General features: G+C 48.5%; 1 protein-coding gene across 4 annotated transcripts in view; it reads right to left on the reverse strand.

Annotated features, from left to right (window-relative positions):
• Nucleotides 1-808: 808 nt before the first annotated feature.
• The window catches only part of XPO4 (exportin 4), a 91617-nt gene continuing 73515 nt past the window's right edge, over nucleotides 809-18910 (reverse strand). For all 4 annotated transcript variants that reach the window (XM_072975975.1, XM_072975976.1, XM_072975977.1 and 1 more), the window contains 12 exons: nucleotides 18590-18732; nucleotides 17633-17810; nucleotides 12782-12941; nucleotides 12119-12288; nucleotides 11154-11328; nucleotides 8609-8902; nucleotides 7988-8168; nucleotides 6489-6607; nucleotides 5076-5207; nucleotides 4492-4608; nucleotides 3976-4068; nucleotides 809-1032 (listed from right to left, as the gene is read on the reverse strand). In XM_072975975.1, coding sequence (XP_072832076.1) covers nucleotides 835-1032; nucleotides 3976-4068; nucleotides 4492-4608; nucleotides 5076-5207; nucleotides 6489-6607; nucleotides 7988-8168; nucleotides 8609-8902; nucleotides 11154-11328; nucleotides 12119-12288; nucleotides 12782-12941; nucleotides 17633-17810; nucleotides 18590-18732 — 1960 coding nt within the window. In that variant the 3' untranslated portion in view covers nucleotides 809-834. The remainder of the gene's footprint in view (nucleotides 1033-3975; nucleotides 4069-4491; nucleotides 4609-5075; nucleotides 5208-6488; nucleotides 6608-7987; nucleotides 8169-8608; nucleotides 8903-11153; nucleotides 11329-12118; nucleotides 12289-12781; nucleotides 12942-17632; nucleotides 17811-18589; nucleotides 18733-18910) is intronic.

Below are 18910 nucleotides of genomic sequence, written 5' to 3' on the forward strand. Positions count from 1 at the left end.
AGGCAATGAAATGGCTACAGTTCCTCAAGTTCTTCCCATGGAACAAAGATACACACGTATTTTCCTCCTCAAGTTCAGGCATCAGAGTATGATTAGAGGCCTGCATTCACAACGCCTGCAGTTACCAGGCTGATGCTGCAAAACAGACAGACAGTGAGAGGGTGTGTCCAACAGGCCGCAGACACTAGAGGTGCTCTTCCACTGCTGGACGGCCTCCTGGTCCTCAGAGGGAGGACTCAGAAAGCACAAAGCCCCTGAAACTCCCGGTGTTGTCTGCAGGGACTGAAAACTGGGGGCGGGGGGGGGGGAGCAGAGGAGAGGAGCTTATTAAAAGGAAGGATCTAAGATCCAGCAGACAGATTTGGACTCCGGGGGTCTACAGCTGGGCCCAAGAGTCTACCTTTCAACCAGCTCCTCGGGGGTGCAGGGGCTCAGCAGACGACACCTGGAGAACTCCGCCGAGAGACACCCACCTGGGACCGGATGACACCAAGTCTCAGCTTGGGCAGCCGCCACCTGATGCTCTAATTAAGAGGGAAAAGGCACTGAATGTGTATTCACGGTGCCCATGTCTGCACACAGACAAAATCTCATTTAGAATTTAAAGATCACCATTGGAAATCAACAAGACACGTATGATGCTCGGTGGCTGATACCCAACAGCAGAAGCTGACGCCAGGATGACTCCCTCCTTCACTGCATCACACCCCAAACCATCAGGCTCTCCAAATCCAAAGGGCCAAAGAACCGAGGAACAGGACAAGACTCAAGTCAACTTTTAGCAATTCAGTGCACTTTGCAGGAAGGATCTGATTAAGCATAAAGTTTTGTCATTTATTTGACACAAAGGAGACCACCAACATTCGCCATAAACTCTTCTAGACTCTTCAGGAAGGCCATCTTCTGCTTGCGATCCAGCGCGGGCGGAGTGCTGCTGGCTGTGAGCTTGTTGAAGGCATCCGCTAACCTCTGGTAAATAATCGGGTCTTGCTGACTCGATAGTAACGTTTCAACCAACTCAGAGTATTCAGCCTGTTGAAGAGATAAGTACACATGAGAACACATATGTTCCTCAAATGCCACACAGAACACCCACTGCTGGACGGTGGGTTCTAAAAGGCAAGGTCTGACAACCTTTTTTTAAAAGTTGTCTACAGTATTGTGTCAGTTTCAGGTGTACAGCAAAGCGGTTCAGTTATATGTGTGTGTGTACTGCGTTGCAGATACTTTTCCATTATAGGTTATTATAAGATACTGAATGTAGTTCCCTGTGCTCTGCAGTAGGTCCTTCTTGTTTATCTTTTTTGTATGCAGTAGTGTGTATCTGCTAATTCCAAACTCCCAATTTATCCCTCCCCCTTTCTTCCCCTTTGTTAACCACAAGTTTGTTTTCCATGTCTGCGAGTCTTTTTCTGTTTTGTAAGTTCACTAGTATTATTTTTTAGATTCCACATATAAGTGACATCATATAATATTTGTCTTTCTGTCTGATTCACTTCACTTAGTATGATAATCTCTAGGTCCATCCACGTTGCTGCAAATGGTATTGTTCCATTCTTTTTTATGGCTGAGTAGTATTCCATTGCATAAACATACCACAACTTCATTATCCAGTCATGTGTTGATGGACGTTTAGGTTGTTTCCATGTCTTGGCTGTTGTAAATAGTGCCACTATGGATACTGAGGCACATGTATTTTTTCAAACTAGAGTTTTTATCTTTTCTGGATATGTGCTCAGGAGTGGGATTGCCGGATTGTATAGTAAGTCTGTTTTTAGTTTTTTAAGGAATCTCCATACTGTTTTCCATAGCGGCTACATTCCCAGCAACAATGCAGGAGGGCTCCCTTTTCTCCACACCCTCTCCAGCATTTATTATTTGCAGACTTTTTGATGATGGCTATTTTGACCAGTGTGAGTTGACACCTCCAAGTAGTTCTGATTTGCATTTCTCTGATAATTAGTGATACTGAGCATCTTTTCATGGGCCTGTTGTCCATCTGACAGTTCTTTTTAATATGTAACATTTACTGGAAGTTTACGATTATCTGGGTACTGTTCCAACCTTTCATATTAGTAGCTCTTTCCTAACAATCCTGTGAGGTAGGCACTGCTTATATATCTCTGTTCTGCAGACAGAAGTTCTGACAGACAGTGAGCTTATGTAACATGTCCACGCTCACACTGCCTCTGAGCAAGAACTGGCTGTTTGGCTCCAGATCTCCTGTGATCACTAACCCTGTCATATTGCCTCTTCCTTCTGTGCTTTCTAAGCATTTTTTAAAAAATACATAACCTAAGTCTGTGACCTTTCAAATTCCTGGAGGTTTATGCCATGTGTTGCCATCGTGGCTCTGAGCACAGCCACACACACACGGGCAGACAGGACCTGGGGGCCATCCTTCCTCAGAGATGAGGCAGGACACCTGGACGACTGTGCCCCGCGGCTCTCAGAGGAAGGGGCTCAGCAAACACAGGAAGATTGCGGGGGTGGCTGTACTTTTTCTGTCTGTAATACCCTCCACAAGAAAGCCTTGCACAGAGGAGAGGTGTGGGGTCAGGGCAGCTCCCTCAGATAAGCGCTCATAGAAAAGCTTATCTGTCTCTCTTTTTCATTAGTGTCCCAGGACATCACCACAGAACAAAATGCTGAAGCCAAGTATTAATCACATATGGACGGAAAGAGTAAGGGACAGCCCCTACCCACCCCCAGCACCAAGCCAGGGTGGCTGCACGAACCACCCTCCCAAGGGAGAGGCCTGCTCCCGGGCACGAGCGCAGAGTCAAATCCCTCCGCTGCACACGAGGAGCGGCAGCACCGCCCGGGCCAGACCAGCAGGAGTCCGTGCCGGCCCACGCCTAGTCCTGCTCTCCTTCCTCCAGTGTAACTCGGTTTTTTTTTTTTTCTTTTTTAACATTTTTTATTGAGTTATAGTCAGTTTACAATGCTGTGTCAAATTCCAGTGGGGAGCACACTTTTTCAGTCGTACATGAACATGCATGTATTCACAGCCACACTGTTTTCTCTGTGAGCCGCCACCAGACCTTGTGTATGTCTCCCTGCGCTATATGTACTAGTTTTCCAAAAGGCCATCGGAACGTAACGGCTGATGTACGCGGGGCAAGGGCGCCAGGTGGTGGAGGAAGGCCCCCGAGATGGGCACCACCTGAGCAGGCTCTGCGGGGGGAACAAGGGCCCACGGCCCAGCGCACCCCCGCGGGCGCAGGCAGAACAGGAGGACTGCGGGGAAGGCGCCTTTAAACCCTCCAAACCCTGACCGCCAGTCATGGCATAAGCCACAGCCTCTATGCTTGGAAAAAGCCAAGCTTCCACTGGCAAGGACTTGGGCAGGCTGAGACACTCCCGGGAGCCCGGGGCAGCTGGGGGCCTGATGCGGCCCTGCCCGAGCACCCCCCGGGCACACGCCCCCTGGGAGCGGGGCACACGGGCGAGCCCGGCACAGCCTCTCTCGGTTCCGGCGCCCCGATCAGGGCCGCTTCAGACTTCAAAGGCTCAAACCACCAAACAAACAACACTGTTTTCCATGCTGTGCTAAGAAATAACACGCTTGTTTCCCACGCTATCTGACAGCAGATCCCTCAGGGGCCCCATCGTCTCCGTTGCAAAGCCGTGAGCTCCCCAAGGACAGAGACCATATCACTGTCACTGTCACGTCTGATTCCTGGGCCCGAGCACAGTCTGTGAGGACAAGCTCTAGGGCAGCGATGGACGTGAAGGACGGTCTGTCACAGTGGAGAAGGGAACAGCTGCTTACTACCATCAAACAGCTTGCCAGACAGCCACACAATGATGAGTGGGAGCGCCCGGCGGGGCAGAAATACGGCCTGGATGGGCGGAGCAGAGGCACCAACCAGGCACAGACCGGCTAGGGACACAGGCACCAGCGGCTCCCCCACCACATGCACCGCCCCCCGCCGGGCGCCAGCCAAGGGACCCGGGAGGCGAGCCCAGTACCTGATGCAAGCACACCAACGTGTAGAAAGCTTCTCCGGCCGCAGTGGTCATCTCCGTGTTGTGCTTTTGCAAAACCAGCATATCAAAAACCAGCTGAAAGCACACAAGGACACCCCCAGATAAGACACACGACGGCCAGACAGCCCCTAGCCCCGCCTGGCTCCAGACAGGAAAGAGAAGGGTGCAGTTGCTCTTAGACACGTTAAATAATTCAGTAAATCCGAAAAGTCAAGGAAACGGCTTCTAAAGAGCCAAGGCTAACGCACAGATACTATTACTGGTTGTGCCACGCGAAAGTCCAACGGCCAAATTCCCTGTCATACTCGCCACACACACTGTCAAGACACGAAGTAACAGTGGAGAGCGACGTGCCCAGGGAAGCTGGCCTCCAGAAAACAGTGACCAGGGGGAAATATTTCCCACGAAGCTGTCAGTGCCTCTGGAGGACTGGCACCCTGGAAACTGAGCGCACCTACCTGGGCAGGCGGTCGCACGACGCGCCCCCGAACGCCTCACCTTGAGGAAGTGCCGTGTGGCCAGGAACAGCGGCGAGTCCGACTCCTGCGCTTTGGCACACTGCTCCGCTAAGGGCGTCAACGCCTCCAGGCACAGCTGGCAAACCTCCGAGCTCATTCTGATCGCCAAGGTCAAAGAACAGACTAGAGCAGATATGCCTCACTTACAAAAGGTAAAAGCGAGAGCTGCCGTGCAAGGGGCGAGCCTTTCCAGAGTGCACACGGCCAGGTGAGCCCCGTGGTGCAGCTCTCCCGAGCTACAGGAGAGAGCAGGACCCCGGGCGCCCTGACCATGCAGCGCTCGGCCAGGCAGAGGCCAGCTGCTCGGCCCCGGGGTGCGACACGACCGATGATGGCCCGAGCAGAGAGTGACTTTGGGACCTGGGGCCAAATGCCTCTGGCTTCTGTGAAAGAGGACCAGATGAGGCAAATTAATGAAAGAAACACAGAATTAGGGTAGTTATGGAGAAGACTACTTTTTAAGGAAGTTAAGACTGACCCACAAAATACAAATTTTAAAAACGTTTCTTCAGGCAAGCTCTTCTTCCCCAGTGACAAGTGATCACAATGTTCATTCAAAGGATATGATGTCATTCCTAGTTCCAGCGAGTACATCAGACTCTTAAACAGATCCTCAGGAAGCTGTGGTATTTTTTCAGGAAAAATCTCACAGATAAATGTGATTAATTTGTAGTACTGATTACAAAGGGTGGGAAACTGAAAAAGAAATATTAAACAATTAGATGTTAGATAATATTTGATTTGTTTTCGTTAATAGAATAAAGTAATAACTGTCAAGCTTCTAAGTATAATGATTTTGTTTAAAACAAATACAAGATACAGAAAACATAAAGACCTAATTAAATGTAAAAGTAAATTACAATAAAGGGAATAATATTCTTTGTTTACCTTGAAAAAGGAAACAAAGCAGCCAAATCTAAAGTTATTAAATGATCTGGGAATAAAACACCTTTGCAAATGTATTTATTTGCCCTCAATCATGCTGGAAAAACTGCAAGAATGTAACTCAAATTGTTACAATTATGCTCAGGACAGAGCGCTCAATCCCATACACTTCCAAACTGTTTCCTGGCTGCAGAGTCCTAGAGAACTGAGTAAAAGTAGGTAAACCTTCAGTTTAATCTCACTTAAGAAAATACACATCTAAATATTCAGTGGTTTATCTGATGAATAAACACCAAAAACCCTAAAAGCAAATCAATGCACAGAGCTTCCTACACGTGCCACCCTCTGTCTGCTGCAGGAGCCCCTGGCTCAGGGGCTCCCCAAACCTCTCTCAGAGACACTTCTCAGGAAGGAAGCACGTGCCCTGGCTCTCCTGCGCTTGCCCCAACTCCTAACGCTCCCGCCTCCCTCCCTCCCCACCTCCTCACTGCCTCTGCACTCGTCCTGCGCCTCACCCCACTGTGCGTGCCCCTCACCCCAACGGCACAGGCACAGCACGGCACTCGGGGAGGAGGAAGGGCGGCCTCACCACCCGCACCCTCGACACCGACTGTGAGGAAACGCCCCAGGCACAACGTACTCAGAAGGTACAATCCTTAAACCTGCACCAGCCCTGGTTTCTTAGCATCCCGTCTCTACGTGGAGGGGCTGCTGCCCAGCCCCTCGATCTGAGAGCAACGTTAGTGAAGGACCCCAGGAACACTCCCAAACACGCAGCTCACTTTACACGCCTGACAGCGACGAGGGAGCCTGCGCTGCGAACACCAGAGCTGTTTCTGGCAGAACCGTCCTTCTCTGATGGTGGCGGTCAGAGAACGAGGCCTCCAGGGCAGCCTAGGCAAGGCCCGTGGACGGAGCAGCACACACGAGCATGAAGGACACGCAACAGTAACACAAACGTTCTATTTTCACACGCACTTAACAGACAAGCAGGTACTGGCAGCCCTCAATTAAATCAGGTGTGTTCTTGTCTGAAAGGCCCTCAGACCCGGGCGCATGCGGCTCCAGCATCATGTTCGTGCCCTCGGTTACCTTCAGGAGGTCCTGGGACATCAAGGGCAGAATCAGGTTCACCCCGTACAGCACGACGTCCGCAGCTGACACGGGCCTGCCGGCCGTCGGCCCCACCTCCTGCCCTCGGAACACCTCGTCTGCAAAGGGAAAACCAGCGGTCGCACAGCTGGGACGCCAATGGCGCCACAGAGCTCCCCTCCCCCCGCAGGAAGGTGGGCAGGTCCCGCCCCAGGAGGGGACAAGCAGCATCTCCGAGCAGGCTGACAACAGACACCGGACGTGGTCCTGGGCCGCTCAGGGTCTCGGGGTGCCTGGAGCAGACACTCCGCGCTCACACTCCTCTCCCACAAGGACGGCAGCACGCTCGTGCTTAGGCAGTGGTTTTGAAAAGTAAAACTGACCCCACAGAAACACTGGGCACACTATGAGTTACGCACTTTCCACGGTAATGTTTACTTTTCTCACAGGTGTGTAGGGTTGTTCTGAACTGGAAAGGAATGCGGGAAAATATGGAAATTAAGTGCTGCATAAAAATACAGCTTTTAAAAAAGCTACGGGTAGGGGGTGGGATACAGCTCAGTGGTGGAATTCATGCTTAGCATGCATAAGGTCCTGGGTTCAATTCCCAGCACCTCCATTAAAATAAGTAAATAAATAAAAAGAAAATAAATTATTTTTAAAAGTATGTTAAAAAATAAAGAAGCTACCAATATGGCAAAGGATTATTATCCTTAATCTGTAAAGAAAGCACATCCACACAACATTGTAAACTGACTATACCTCAATAAAAATTTTAAAAAACTGGGTCTCACACACACACACAAAAAGAATGCACAGAAAATTAGTAAGAATCCTAAAACCTAAGTAGATAAGGGATCAAAATCTATAAACAAATATCTAACAAAACCATATACCCAATGAAAAAGTTTGTTCTACTCATTAAGCAAGCAACACAAATTTTTCAAAAAAAATACTACTTCTGATTCGTTAGATTAAAAATGACTCTTGAACGATAACATTTAAACACCGGTGAGAATACAGTGTGATAGTCATCCTCAAAAGCAATATAGTAAGAGCCTCTGAGCACTGGACACAGTAACGATATAATCAGAAACGCAGACAGAGATTCGTCCACAGAAGTTACGGCTACGTCACTGCAGTAGCAAAACTGTAAATCCTCCAGATGCCCAGCGCTAGGAAAACAGGTGGAATCCCACATGCAGGTCACCACACAGCCATCAAGAAGTTACGGAAATTTTAAAGACAAGGGAAAGGCCAACAATACATTAATGAAAAGGCAGAATATAAAATCGTATTTGGAGTACAGTTACAAAAAAAGCCGTGCAAAGTAGCCAAAAGGGAGATTACCAAAGTGCAGTTTACATTTGGCTCTGGATTATGTGAAGTTCTTCTATTCAGAGCACGTTACTTTCACAACAAGGAGGAAAAATGGACTAAACACGGGGTGGAAAAGCACTCCCACTTAACAGCCGACGAGGCCACGCCGCGCAGGTCACCTGTGTCGCTGAAGTCGATGAACTCCTTGGACAGCAGGTTGGTGAGGAGCTCCATGATGAGGAGCAGGTCCTGGTACTGCTCCTCCTCCGCCGTGACGTCTATCCTCTGCCGCCCCAGGTTATTCTTTGAGTAGACTTGCAGCAAAGTGAGGCAGGCTTCATACAAGTTCATAGCTTTGGACTGCAGGAAAGCACACATACACACACACACAGACATCTTCGCTGCCTGAATGTGAAACTCGGTGCGTCTAAGCATCCACCCCAATCACAGAACAAAGAGACAAACCGCCACTTAACGTTCTAAATCGTAGGGCTCACCACAGAGAAATGGGTAGAACTGCCTACCATAACCCACTTGTTTTCTCAAATATTCCTCATTTGAATGAGTTTGACTGAGCAACACACTAGCCAAAGAAATTACCATTAACCTTTTTAAGGCAGGAATCTACCCTCCTCTGAACGCTGAGTTCTTCTGAAAACAGTCTTTCTGAAAAAATTTTTGGCGGCATACAAACATCATTTCAAATAACATCCATTAAATGCGAAGTCAAGAATCTGCTACTTTGCCAGAGCTTTAAGGAGTTCCCACATGGAGGGAATGAAAGCGGAAGAAGCCCTTACCTCTCCAAGGTAGCATATCTGCTTATGTGCAACTTCTACGAACACTTCTATTATGAGGTTGACGGTCTCTGGGGTATTTCTATAAACTTCCATCAATCCAATGCAATTGGTAAGGAAGTCCATTAAAAAATTAAAAAGGATCGCCACATTGTCAACCTGGGTGGCCTCGGCAATGCCGCACAGGGCCTCCAGAGTGGCCGTGATCTCCTGCTTGACCTCCTCCTGCTGGCACAGCTGCTGGAAGTTCTCCTGATTTATCACCCTCAGGAATCGCTGCTGAAGTGGCTGAAGAACCTACGAACATAAAGCATGAATCTTCCAAAAGCTCAGTTCACGTGCTCTGCTTCTTCACCTGGATACACACTCACTTTCCAAAACGGCTTTAACTGCTGGAGGCAGAAACGGCAAAGCAAAGACTACCTGCACCATGAGTTGCTCCCTGCCCCACCTGAAGGTGCCCCTGACTTCTGGGAAACACGAAGTCACACACAACACGTGGAAAGGCGCTCACACCACTGGCCATCCCGGAAATGCGAATCACAACCCTCTGAGAAACCACCTCGCACCTGTCAGAAGGGCTGTCGTCAAACAGACAAGAAACGACAAGCGCTGGCAGGACGTGGAGAAAGGGAAACCTCCGTGCTCTGTGGGCGGGACAGTAAATCGGTGCAGCCACTATGGGAAACACTACGGAGGTTCCTGAGAAAACTGAAAAGAGAGCCACCATATGATCCACTTCTGGGTGTTTATCTGAAGAAAAGGAAAACACTCATTTGGAGAGATACGTGCGACCCTATGCCCAGAGCAGCGCCAAACACAACAGCCAAGGAAGCACCTAAGTGTCAACCAACGGGTGGCCAGGGACAGGAATGCCTGTTCACCCCACTCAGAATGAACACAGGTGAGTGTCCATCAAAAGAGAAAAACCTTTTTTGGCATCCACGAGATGAGGGGTGCTAGCCAAACTTACTGTGGCAATCAGTTCACAGTATCTGTAAGTCAGACACCGTGCTGTGCGCCTAAACTTCTATGACACGTGTCAATTACATCTGAAAAAAATGGCAGTTTATGAAAAGCGTGTGTTTGCTATCATCTCACTCCCTCACGTAATTTAAGCTCAAAAGAAAAAAAGGAAGACCATGACTTCCTCAGTGCCACTCACAGATTTCTGCCACCATCCTCATCTGTTTCCAACTGATTACCACTCCCCCCAAAAAAAGACTTAAAAAATTAAGTCTCCACTGTAGGGACTGTCAAATTTACTTCATAAATGGCCAGGGGGTAAGTTTTAGACTTTACAGGGCACACTACCGCAAATACCCAATTACGGTTGCACTGCAGTGCAGAAGCAGCCCTGAAGGAGATGTAATCGATTGAGCACGACTGTGTTTCAATAAAACTTTACTTATAAAAACAGACAGCAGGCCAGATCTGGTCTGTGGGCTGGTTTTCAACCTCTGTCCTACTGGGTCGAAGCTCTAGCCTGTTTCTTTCCTTTCCTGCTCCTCTCGCACTGGCCACACTTCAGATCCTCAGCCCTGCCCTGGGTGTAAGAGTGAACACACATATTCATGAAGTGATATCTTAACTCTATTTAAAGCTGCACGTATGATAACACAATTATTTAACCTAGAAACATGCGGTCAGGCTGGTTTCCTTCTGCTCTGAAGTCCCGGACTACTGCCTGCTTCTGTCACTGGGTCCCTCCTCAGACACTGAGCTCCAGCCACAGGGACCGCAGGCTGTCAACCCCCACACACCAGTAACTCTTGGTTCACAACTGAAAGGTTATCATATAAGACACTGTGTCCACGATGGCTGTTACAGGTTGAACGACGTTCCCCCCAAAACCAATGTGTCGAAGTCCGAATCCCTAGTCCCTCAGAATGCGACCTTATGTGGAAACACGGCTGTTTCACACGTAATTGTTTAAATTAAGATGAGGTCCTCTGGGCCCCTAACCCACATGACAGGTGTTTCCGTAAAAGGGGAAACGTGGACACACGTGCACACGGGGAGGACGGCCTGTGACGATGGGGGTGGAGATCAGGCGATACCTGCACAAGCTGATGAACCACACATCAGCGAAGCACCAGAGCTCGGGGGCAGGCCAGAGCCCCAGACCCCGGCACAGCCCCGGAAGAAACCAGCCCTGCCCACACCCTGGCATTGGACGTCCAGCCCCCAGAACCATGAGGCGGTAAACTCCTGAGGTTTAAAGCACTAAGTCTGTAGCATCTGCTACAGCAGCTGCAGCAAACTAACAGAGCGGCTCACCTGCACCTCCTCGTTCAAGACGAGGGGACACACCACTGCTTCTCCTGGGAGAAGCAAGCGCCAGCTCAGGCTCTCAGCCGGGGAGACGTGCCTGCCCTCAGCCCAGTCCACAGCGTCCGTGTCCTCACACAAGCAGACGTGGACAAGGCTAAGCGCCAACCTGCTGTGCCTAAATGTGTGCATCCCCACAGACCATCTTATGGCACCACAGACACACGACAACTAGCGGGTGGCACGGAGATGCAGTCGAAGCAGGAGGGGCTGTTACCTCTGTCCAGTACTGCTGCTTGGTCTCTGTGTCCATGTGTGCGAACCCACCCAGGACGAGGGCCTTCATCAGCGTCCTCTGCACAGGGCTGGACAGGAAATTCAGAGGGGGACTTCGGCTTGCAAACTGCTTAGCTAAGTTCCACCAGTTTTCACACTGAATCACTAAGTTTGCCCTACAGGGAGAGAGAACAAAGCACGAGGTGTGTGACCTGCGCTGCACCTGCCCTGCGTACACAGAGGCACAGGGTCACTGGGCTCACTGGTTTTTAAGGTGCAGCACAGTAAACTTGGTACAAACTTTAGGGTCACATAAGCTTGCATTTCAAATCGCATTAGTTGTTTGATGCTGTAAAATGAGCCTCTCTTAGTTACCAGTTTCCTGATCTGTAAAATAAAGAAACAAGAGCCCTGCATCTCGTGGCCGAGACTGGTGTGCTGCTCAAATCAAACACCAGATACGAAGTGTCTGGAACGGCACCTGGCCAAGTGTAAGAATTCAGGGTAAACAGTCACCAATGACAACAGTATTCCTACGTAGCAAGAAAACTGAAAACATTTCCAGACTTTGTTGTAGAAGGCACTAAAAATTTTACTTTGCAAAATTAAATTAAAATAATTATTAAATTATGAGTTTTTCTCATCTTTAAAATGGGGTAACACCAATGGGAAACCTGAAAATTCAAATAAGAATATTCTATATTAAAGTGTTTTTAAAGCTGTACATTACTAAAGTCCATGTTTAGTAAATTACATGTTATTCATCAGACTCTTTGATGCCAAACCCAGTCACTGCAGCCGTCAGTCGTAACACAGAAGAGCCCTATTCGCATTTGTAGCAATAGTACAGCGTATTTTTTTAAACACAGTGCTCTGAAAATGCAGGGTCTACCTGGACTTGGGACCAGGCAGCTGCCTGCTGCCCAAAAAGACTGCCCAACGACCTGAGAGACGCCCTCCGCTCACCTCTCCCTTCTCTCCACCAGCGTGACCAGGAGCTGCACGGTGTCGCTGGCCAGGTCCTGCTCACTGCTGCACACCGAGAGGTTGCTGAGGACCTTCTGTAAGAGGTAGCCCACAATCCACTGAGAGCCCTCTGTGTCTGCTCCAAACGCCGTACTGAATGGCACACTTATCTTCAGAGAGAGAACAAGTTCAAGGTCAGAAGGAAAGATCAGCTGAAAAAAAAACCCCACAGAGAGACCAAACTGAAATGAGCACTAAATCTGAAGTCCTGCTTACTGCACATCGATTTCATAAATGAACTCATTTCTAAAAGGCCAAAAAGGACATCCTCAACCCATAGGCATTTCCCAACGTGATCTTCCTGTTGGCTTCACTTATTCACGTATGATTAACACAGTGATGTACTTACACCAAACACAAAGAACACAGATCAGTCCATTCCCAAAAAACAAAGTGTAACTTAGGAGAGGTTAAAATACGCAGCATCAAATGATGTGCCCATTTGAGAACGGTTATAACAGCATGCCGCCCCGTTTTCTCCAACATGGACGACATTCAGCTTAGTCACAACTCTGATGAGAAAACACCACGAAAAATGTGCTCACTTCTACAGCCCCCATCCTCATACATGCAAAACGAAGGTAAACAGTGTCACATTCTGACCTGATCATACAGTTTCTCATCCACCAGGAGATAAGTCTTTGCCCAGCGTTTTAGAAACCACACAATATCTTTGCCCATCTGAGGGCTTAGTAGATGAGTGAGATCTGCTCTTATTGCTCGAGATTCAACTTCTGAAACTCTGAGAATGGCAGATAATAGCCTGTAGGTGCAAAAAGGAAGTCATTTATTCTTTTATCTACTTAATAGTTTTCTAACCACATTTTTTTCTTAAAAGTCCTTTTCTGTTTCTCAACTCTGAAATTTTCACCAGTAAGACTGCAGACAACGCCCCCACTGCTGACATTCAGGAAGGAGGGGAGGAGATGGAGGAAGAAAGTGGCGGGCCCTCTGCTGAGGCTGTGACACAGGCAGCGTCACTGACTAAAGTGACTTTTCAGACTCAAAGTGGAGAAACACACACAAAGTTCAGAGTAAATGCTACTTTGAACTCCAAGGCTGGCACCATTCTGTCTTTAGACACTGGTCACTTCATGCTGTAGGGTCTGGTAACTGACTTACCCAGAACGTTTTGAATATTGAGCCTTGCCTCTAAATCAGTAGTCCTATTTACTTCCTAACAAACTTAGTTTTTAATGGCACTTTAAAATAAAAACGTTGCAAGAAAAATTACCAGCCCAAGTGCACCTGCCGTCCTTCCGACACGACGCTTGCCGTGCCACGAGGTGCTGACACCGCACGGCCGCAGCGGCAGGAAATCTCTGCTGTGGGCGTGGCGTGGGCAGCACCAGGGACGCACCTTTAGCTCGACTTCAGCTAAAAGGCAGAGCAGCAAAGGACTGCTGTGACAGGGCACACGATGACCCCACTTCAGGAGCGTCCGCGCAGAGACAGGAAAGCTGCTTTGCGCTCTGCTCCCAGGACAACCGCAGGCTGCTCCTTGTGACAAAATCTCACGGCCTGGTTCTCAGAAGCACTCAGCCTCCCGCCTCCCGAGACAGTCTCCTCCCTGCCCTTGCCACTTGGGCTCCCCCTGCCGAACCCTCCCAGCCTGGGGCCCGCCTCTTCCTCTGACCTTCCTCCTTTATTAAAGCTGGTGCTTTTCAAGGCTCTACCCCAGAAGCTCCTCTGTTCTGACTATACACTTACTTTCTATGCCACCAGTACCCAAATTTTTAACAATTATTTTAGAGTGTGAACAATACCCCAACAACTTCACAATACATTTTAAGTTGACGTACCAAAGTATCCCATAGGAATAGTTTAAACAATGTAACTGGTAGCCTCACAGAATCTGAATACATTACGGTAAGCACTTAAAAGAGCGCTGCATTTAACTCACAATACTGATACCTCATGATCATCCATTTGAAAAATAAACATTTAACACTTGAAAGCTTTACACTGTTTCTTTTTCTCCTTAAATTCTTAATTTCATTTCCCCATAGAATACTATCCTAATATATTAAACTTTTATACTCATTTTATCAATCACATCATACACTTCCTTGAAACAAGTTATGTCTAGATACTAAAATACATACTTCTAAAATTTCCAATGATCATAAGATTATTAAAAATGTCTTCTAGATTGAGCTGCTACAATACTTCTTAGTACACAACTGAGCAGAGTGTAACAGAGATTTAAATAAACTGTCACACACAGTATTTATTAAAGAGAAAATTTTAGGTATAAGACAGGGAATATAGACAGTATTTGATAATAACTAGAGATGGAGTGTAAACTTCAAAAATTGTGAGTCACTATACTGTACACCTGTAACTTACATAATATATACTAACATCAACCACACTTCAATGAAAAAATAAACGTTACATATCTGAACGAGATTCATGGGGCAAATTCGCCCATTATATCTAATAAAAAATATTACTTATTGCTAGACTAAGACAACTGAACACAACTTGATTCCTGTTTTTCATTTTAACAGAGGAAAAACATGTTCATATCAACAAATGGAAGGCATTTTTTAAAAAGCAGAGATCCTCAATTTTTTGAAATTCTTGCAAGTTACATGCCCCAAATCAAGGAGATCTACCATCAGAAATTATTTCTAATAATCTGCTAAGGGACAACTCGCCTGGGTCCCTCCCTCAGTGCAGAGCACGGTCCTGGTTACCGGTGCCGCACCACCCGGAGCTGCCCCCTCCGCAGCCCTGTGGGTCTCATGCGCCTGCCAACCCCTCCCAGCGGCTCAGAGCAAGTGCATGCTGCTGCCCTTCTGGTAACGTGGGGGCAGACCGTTCCCAGGCAGGTAAATGAGGTCCTGGATTTTTCGCTTCTCCCCACACCCACCCCCATCATCAATCAGCAAAGTCCTAGAGCCCGTCCCCTGCCCCACTGCTCCCCGTCCCCCCAACCACTACTGACATGCTTCCCAGCTGGTCACCCTGTAAACCTACCTTCCAGATTCTCATGCCTCAAAACAACCCAATCAGGTCCCGACCCTGCGTCACATCCATCTTCCGACCTGAGCCCCATGCCCAGTGCCCGCCCCCTTCTCCATCTTCACCCAACACCTCTCCCCTCCAGGCCGAAACGCCAGCCACACCAAACTTTCTCTAGCTTTAAGCCGTGCTCTCCCTCCAGGTCTCTGCCAGTGCGATCCGTCACTTCTGGAACACCCCCTGCCCTCCTCTGTCTCCTGCAAACTCCTCATTGTCCCTCAAGTACCAGCGTTCATGCCGTCTCTTTCAAGAAGCTCTTCTCCTGCCCGCCCCCCTCAACAGGTTAGGTGAGCCTAGGCGCGCTGTCCCTCCTGTCACACTGCCACGGCACCCTCAGACCCGGCTTGAGGGAGCCGAAAGAACAACTGATGAAGACATCAACAAGGTTTCAGCGTCGATACCCCAAGATGAACACCTCCATCCAACACCAATTTCTTCAGCACACTCTCTAAAGGCGTCCCCATGCTTTCCAAGCGAATCTCGATCACTTTTGGGTTTCACAAACGGAAAGTCAGCACAGCGAGTCAAACCCTTCGGCTTCCTGCAGCCTCCACCGTGGTGGCTCCGCTCTGGGCCGCCATCCTTCCCTGGGGCAACTGCAACTGGCCCACCTGGCCTCCCGCTTCCTTCTTTGCCGAGAGCTCCCTCTCGATGCAGCAAAACAAACTTCCTCCTCAAGACCTGACGACAGCAACCACTCTGCTTAGAGCAGAAGCCAAGGACACGACAGACCTAAGGCTTTACCGAGTCAGGTCTCCCTCCAGCTCCACCCCGCCCCCCAGGCCCCGCCCGGCCCAATACTGACCAGGCCAGCACCGAGGCCTGTGCTCAGAACGCTCTTCCCACAGCCTTCCCCGCCTCCCCCACAACCTCCAGTCTCTGCTCACAAGTTCACTTATCACAGAGATCACACCACTTACCACCAGAAACAGCCCCTCGCCCTGCCCCGTCCTCCCCACAGCACTTCTGAGACGCTCACGAGTCACTGACTGCTTCTCTCTCCCCAACAAAGAGCAGCCTGGTCTGACTTGCTCGCTGATGTGACCCGAGTGCCCAGAACAGCGTCTGGTACGTTGCAGGTACTCAAGAGTTACTTGACAAGTGATGATCTCTTCAAGGAGTCTGAGCCACTTTTCCTGAGTCCACAAGGACTGCTTCTCTCGTACCATCTGATTTCACGCTAGTTCCTCAGTCAGGAAAACAGTGGCGCTTTGCTGTTGTTCCAGCCTCACCTCGACTCTCCACAGTCTGTGCTCTCAGAGCCCAAAATGTTTTGTTCCCACACTGGCAAGACTGGCAAAAATTGAACAAGCACTGAAAACACTCGCGAGGGAGCTGCCCAGGCAAGAGCGGTGGCACAGAACAGAAGAGGACAGCGCCCCAGAATGAGCTGCCTCCGAAATCTACATTCACCACAAGCCAAATCAAAGCAAAAGCAATGATTTCCAGACACTTAATCCAATGCCGACAGCAACCCCAAAAGGGAGAAATGGAACTTCTACATACAGCATTGATGTTTTACTTCGAATAAGAGAATGCAACACTAAAGGAAATAAATTCCCAAACATTTCCTTGATATTAGCTCAAGAGCTCAATGTTTTAAAAAATCGTATTTCCTATTGCATAGGTTTAAATGGTATCTATGTTTTTTTCGCATTAGAGTAGAAAGGATGAAGGGGACAGCATGCTGTCTGAGTTGCTGATTTTGCCACTGACAACATCCGATGTTATTTCATTATCATCTCTGCCTGCAATCTAAATTTAAAGCTGGAGACGCTGACCTAAGATGCTGCCCTCAAATCCACCTTCAGGGGCCACTCAGTCCTGGTTCCTGACTCCTGAACCCTCCGTGATGCGGCAAGGAGGTGCGGCTGCTCCTCTGGGGACACAGCGAATGCTCTCCCGGGAGCACGCTGCTCCCACCACCTGACGGGGCTCTCGAGGGCCACACACTCAGGACAAACACTTCTACTTTATAAGGGATTAGGAAAGCCCCTGAAAAGCAGGCTCAGCTTACTGAGCAATAAACACATGTTAACGTTCACCTGGCTTCTAAGAATTTCCTATTCTTGGTGCTTTCACTTCACTGAGGCGCCTGCACCTGCACCAGCCCAGCTTTCTGGTGACGGTCGAGGATCGTGTTCGGAGGGTTTGGAGCGAAGGCCCCCTCAGTCTCGCTGTATTCAGAGTCACTTTATGTGTGTTCTCCTCGGTACTCGGTACAGCTGTCAGCTCTCACCCGTGGCCTGCTTAATTAAATATGCTGAGTACTTGCCATCCTTGTTTATTTCAAGGCTTCTCCAAGTTTTATCTTCTTTCATTATCAGATTTATAACGTGTCTGTCACTCGAGCCATCTACCCATCAACTCAGAATTTATAAAACAGAATCAAGCACAAGAGCACAGCTATAGAGTTCATATTACCTAATCACAGAATCTGTTCTGTTGTGCCCTGGGATGGAAGAAGCCTTTTCTCCTGGAGATCCCAAAATTTGAAGTGTTGTATTAATGTCAACTTCGGATGCATGCTTAATGGAATATTCCATTATTTCTGGAGGTATTAGCGGAGTCTCTCCCTGAGTATCATCAGCTAAGAGGTAGCCTTCAGTTTAAAAAAAATTGAAAATGAACACTTAACAATCTACATTTATCAAATTGCACTATAAATGTTTTCAGTCTTATTTGATTTATATACATCATATAAATTGATGTAAATTATAAATGTCAATATGTTAATTTCAAGTTTGATGAGAAGAAACTTTCTATTTCTCAGATAATTAACTCTCAAAAATACAGGAAAGAACAACGGACAAATGTTCTAGTCATCAATTTTAAAATTTCTACTGACAGACAGGCTTTTCACTCCACTGCCTTTTAGGAATTTTCAGTAACATATTCCATAAAGTCAATAGGAATTCTATCGTCTTTATCAAAAGTCAATATTTGGGAATGCCTTTCCATCAAGGTTTTCTTCCTGATTATTTAAAACACAGAAACACTGACAATATGGTCACAGAAATAAACTCTAACAGAAGTCAGACTGCCTAGATTTGCACTCTGGCTCCAAAAGTTAACAGCAGCGTGACCACGGGCCAGTCTCTGCGTCTCAACTTCTTCGTGTATAAGATGGGGGTGATTAATAACAACAACACAGCACAATAACACCCAGCAGCAGCAGTAATTCGGGGCTCCACTGAATCCCCATGAACCCCTGTGGACGTGCTGGCCGACAGTCACAGGAGCCCCGGGGCCTGCAGCATCACCCGCTGTGCCAGATTTCGCCAGGACTAGGCAGGAGTGGCTGCTTTTAATACACGAAGCTGCTCAAGGCTCAGAGTGCTCAGGGAGCAACAGCATTTTAAAAAGCGACAAGCAACCAACCTGTAACTAAAATAAGCCAGTGAATGTCTTCGTACAGGTCGTCGAGCGCCCGGCCGTCCGCCGCGCCCGGAGTGGCCGAGGCGAGGAGCTGCTGCCGCCGCTGGAGCTGCCCATGCAGCCGCGCCACTCGCTCCTCTAGCAAGCTGGGGGTGAGGGGGAGCGGGTCAGGGGGCGGCTGGAGCACGCGCACGCCCCCCCAGGAGGGGCTGCCATGGACACGCGTGCTCACAGCGCTCTAAGAACTGTGACTGATCGTTCGTAACACAAGTAAGACACGGCTTTACGAACAGTCGAGATTTACACAGTCGTCTGTAAACTGGT

This window comes from Vicugna pacos, chromosome 14 (assembly GCF_048564905.1).
Source record: "Vicugna pacos chromosome 14, VicPac4, whole genome shotgun sequence".
Taxonomy (NCBI): domain Eukaryota; kingdom Metazoa; phylum Chordata; class Mammalia; order Artiodactyla; family Camelidae; genus Vicugna; species Vicugna pacos.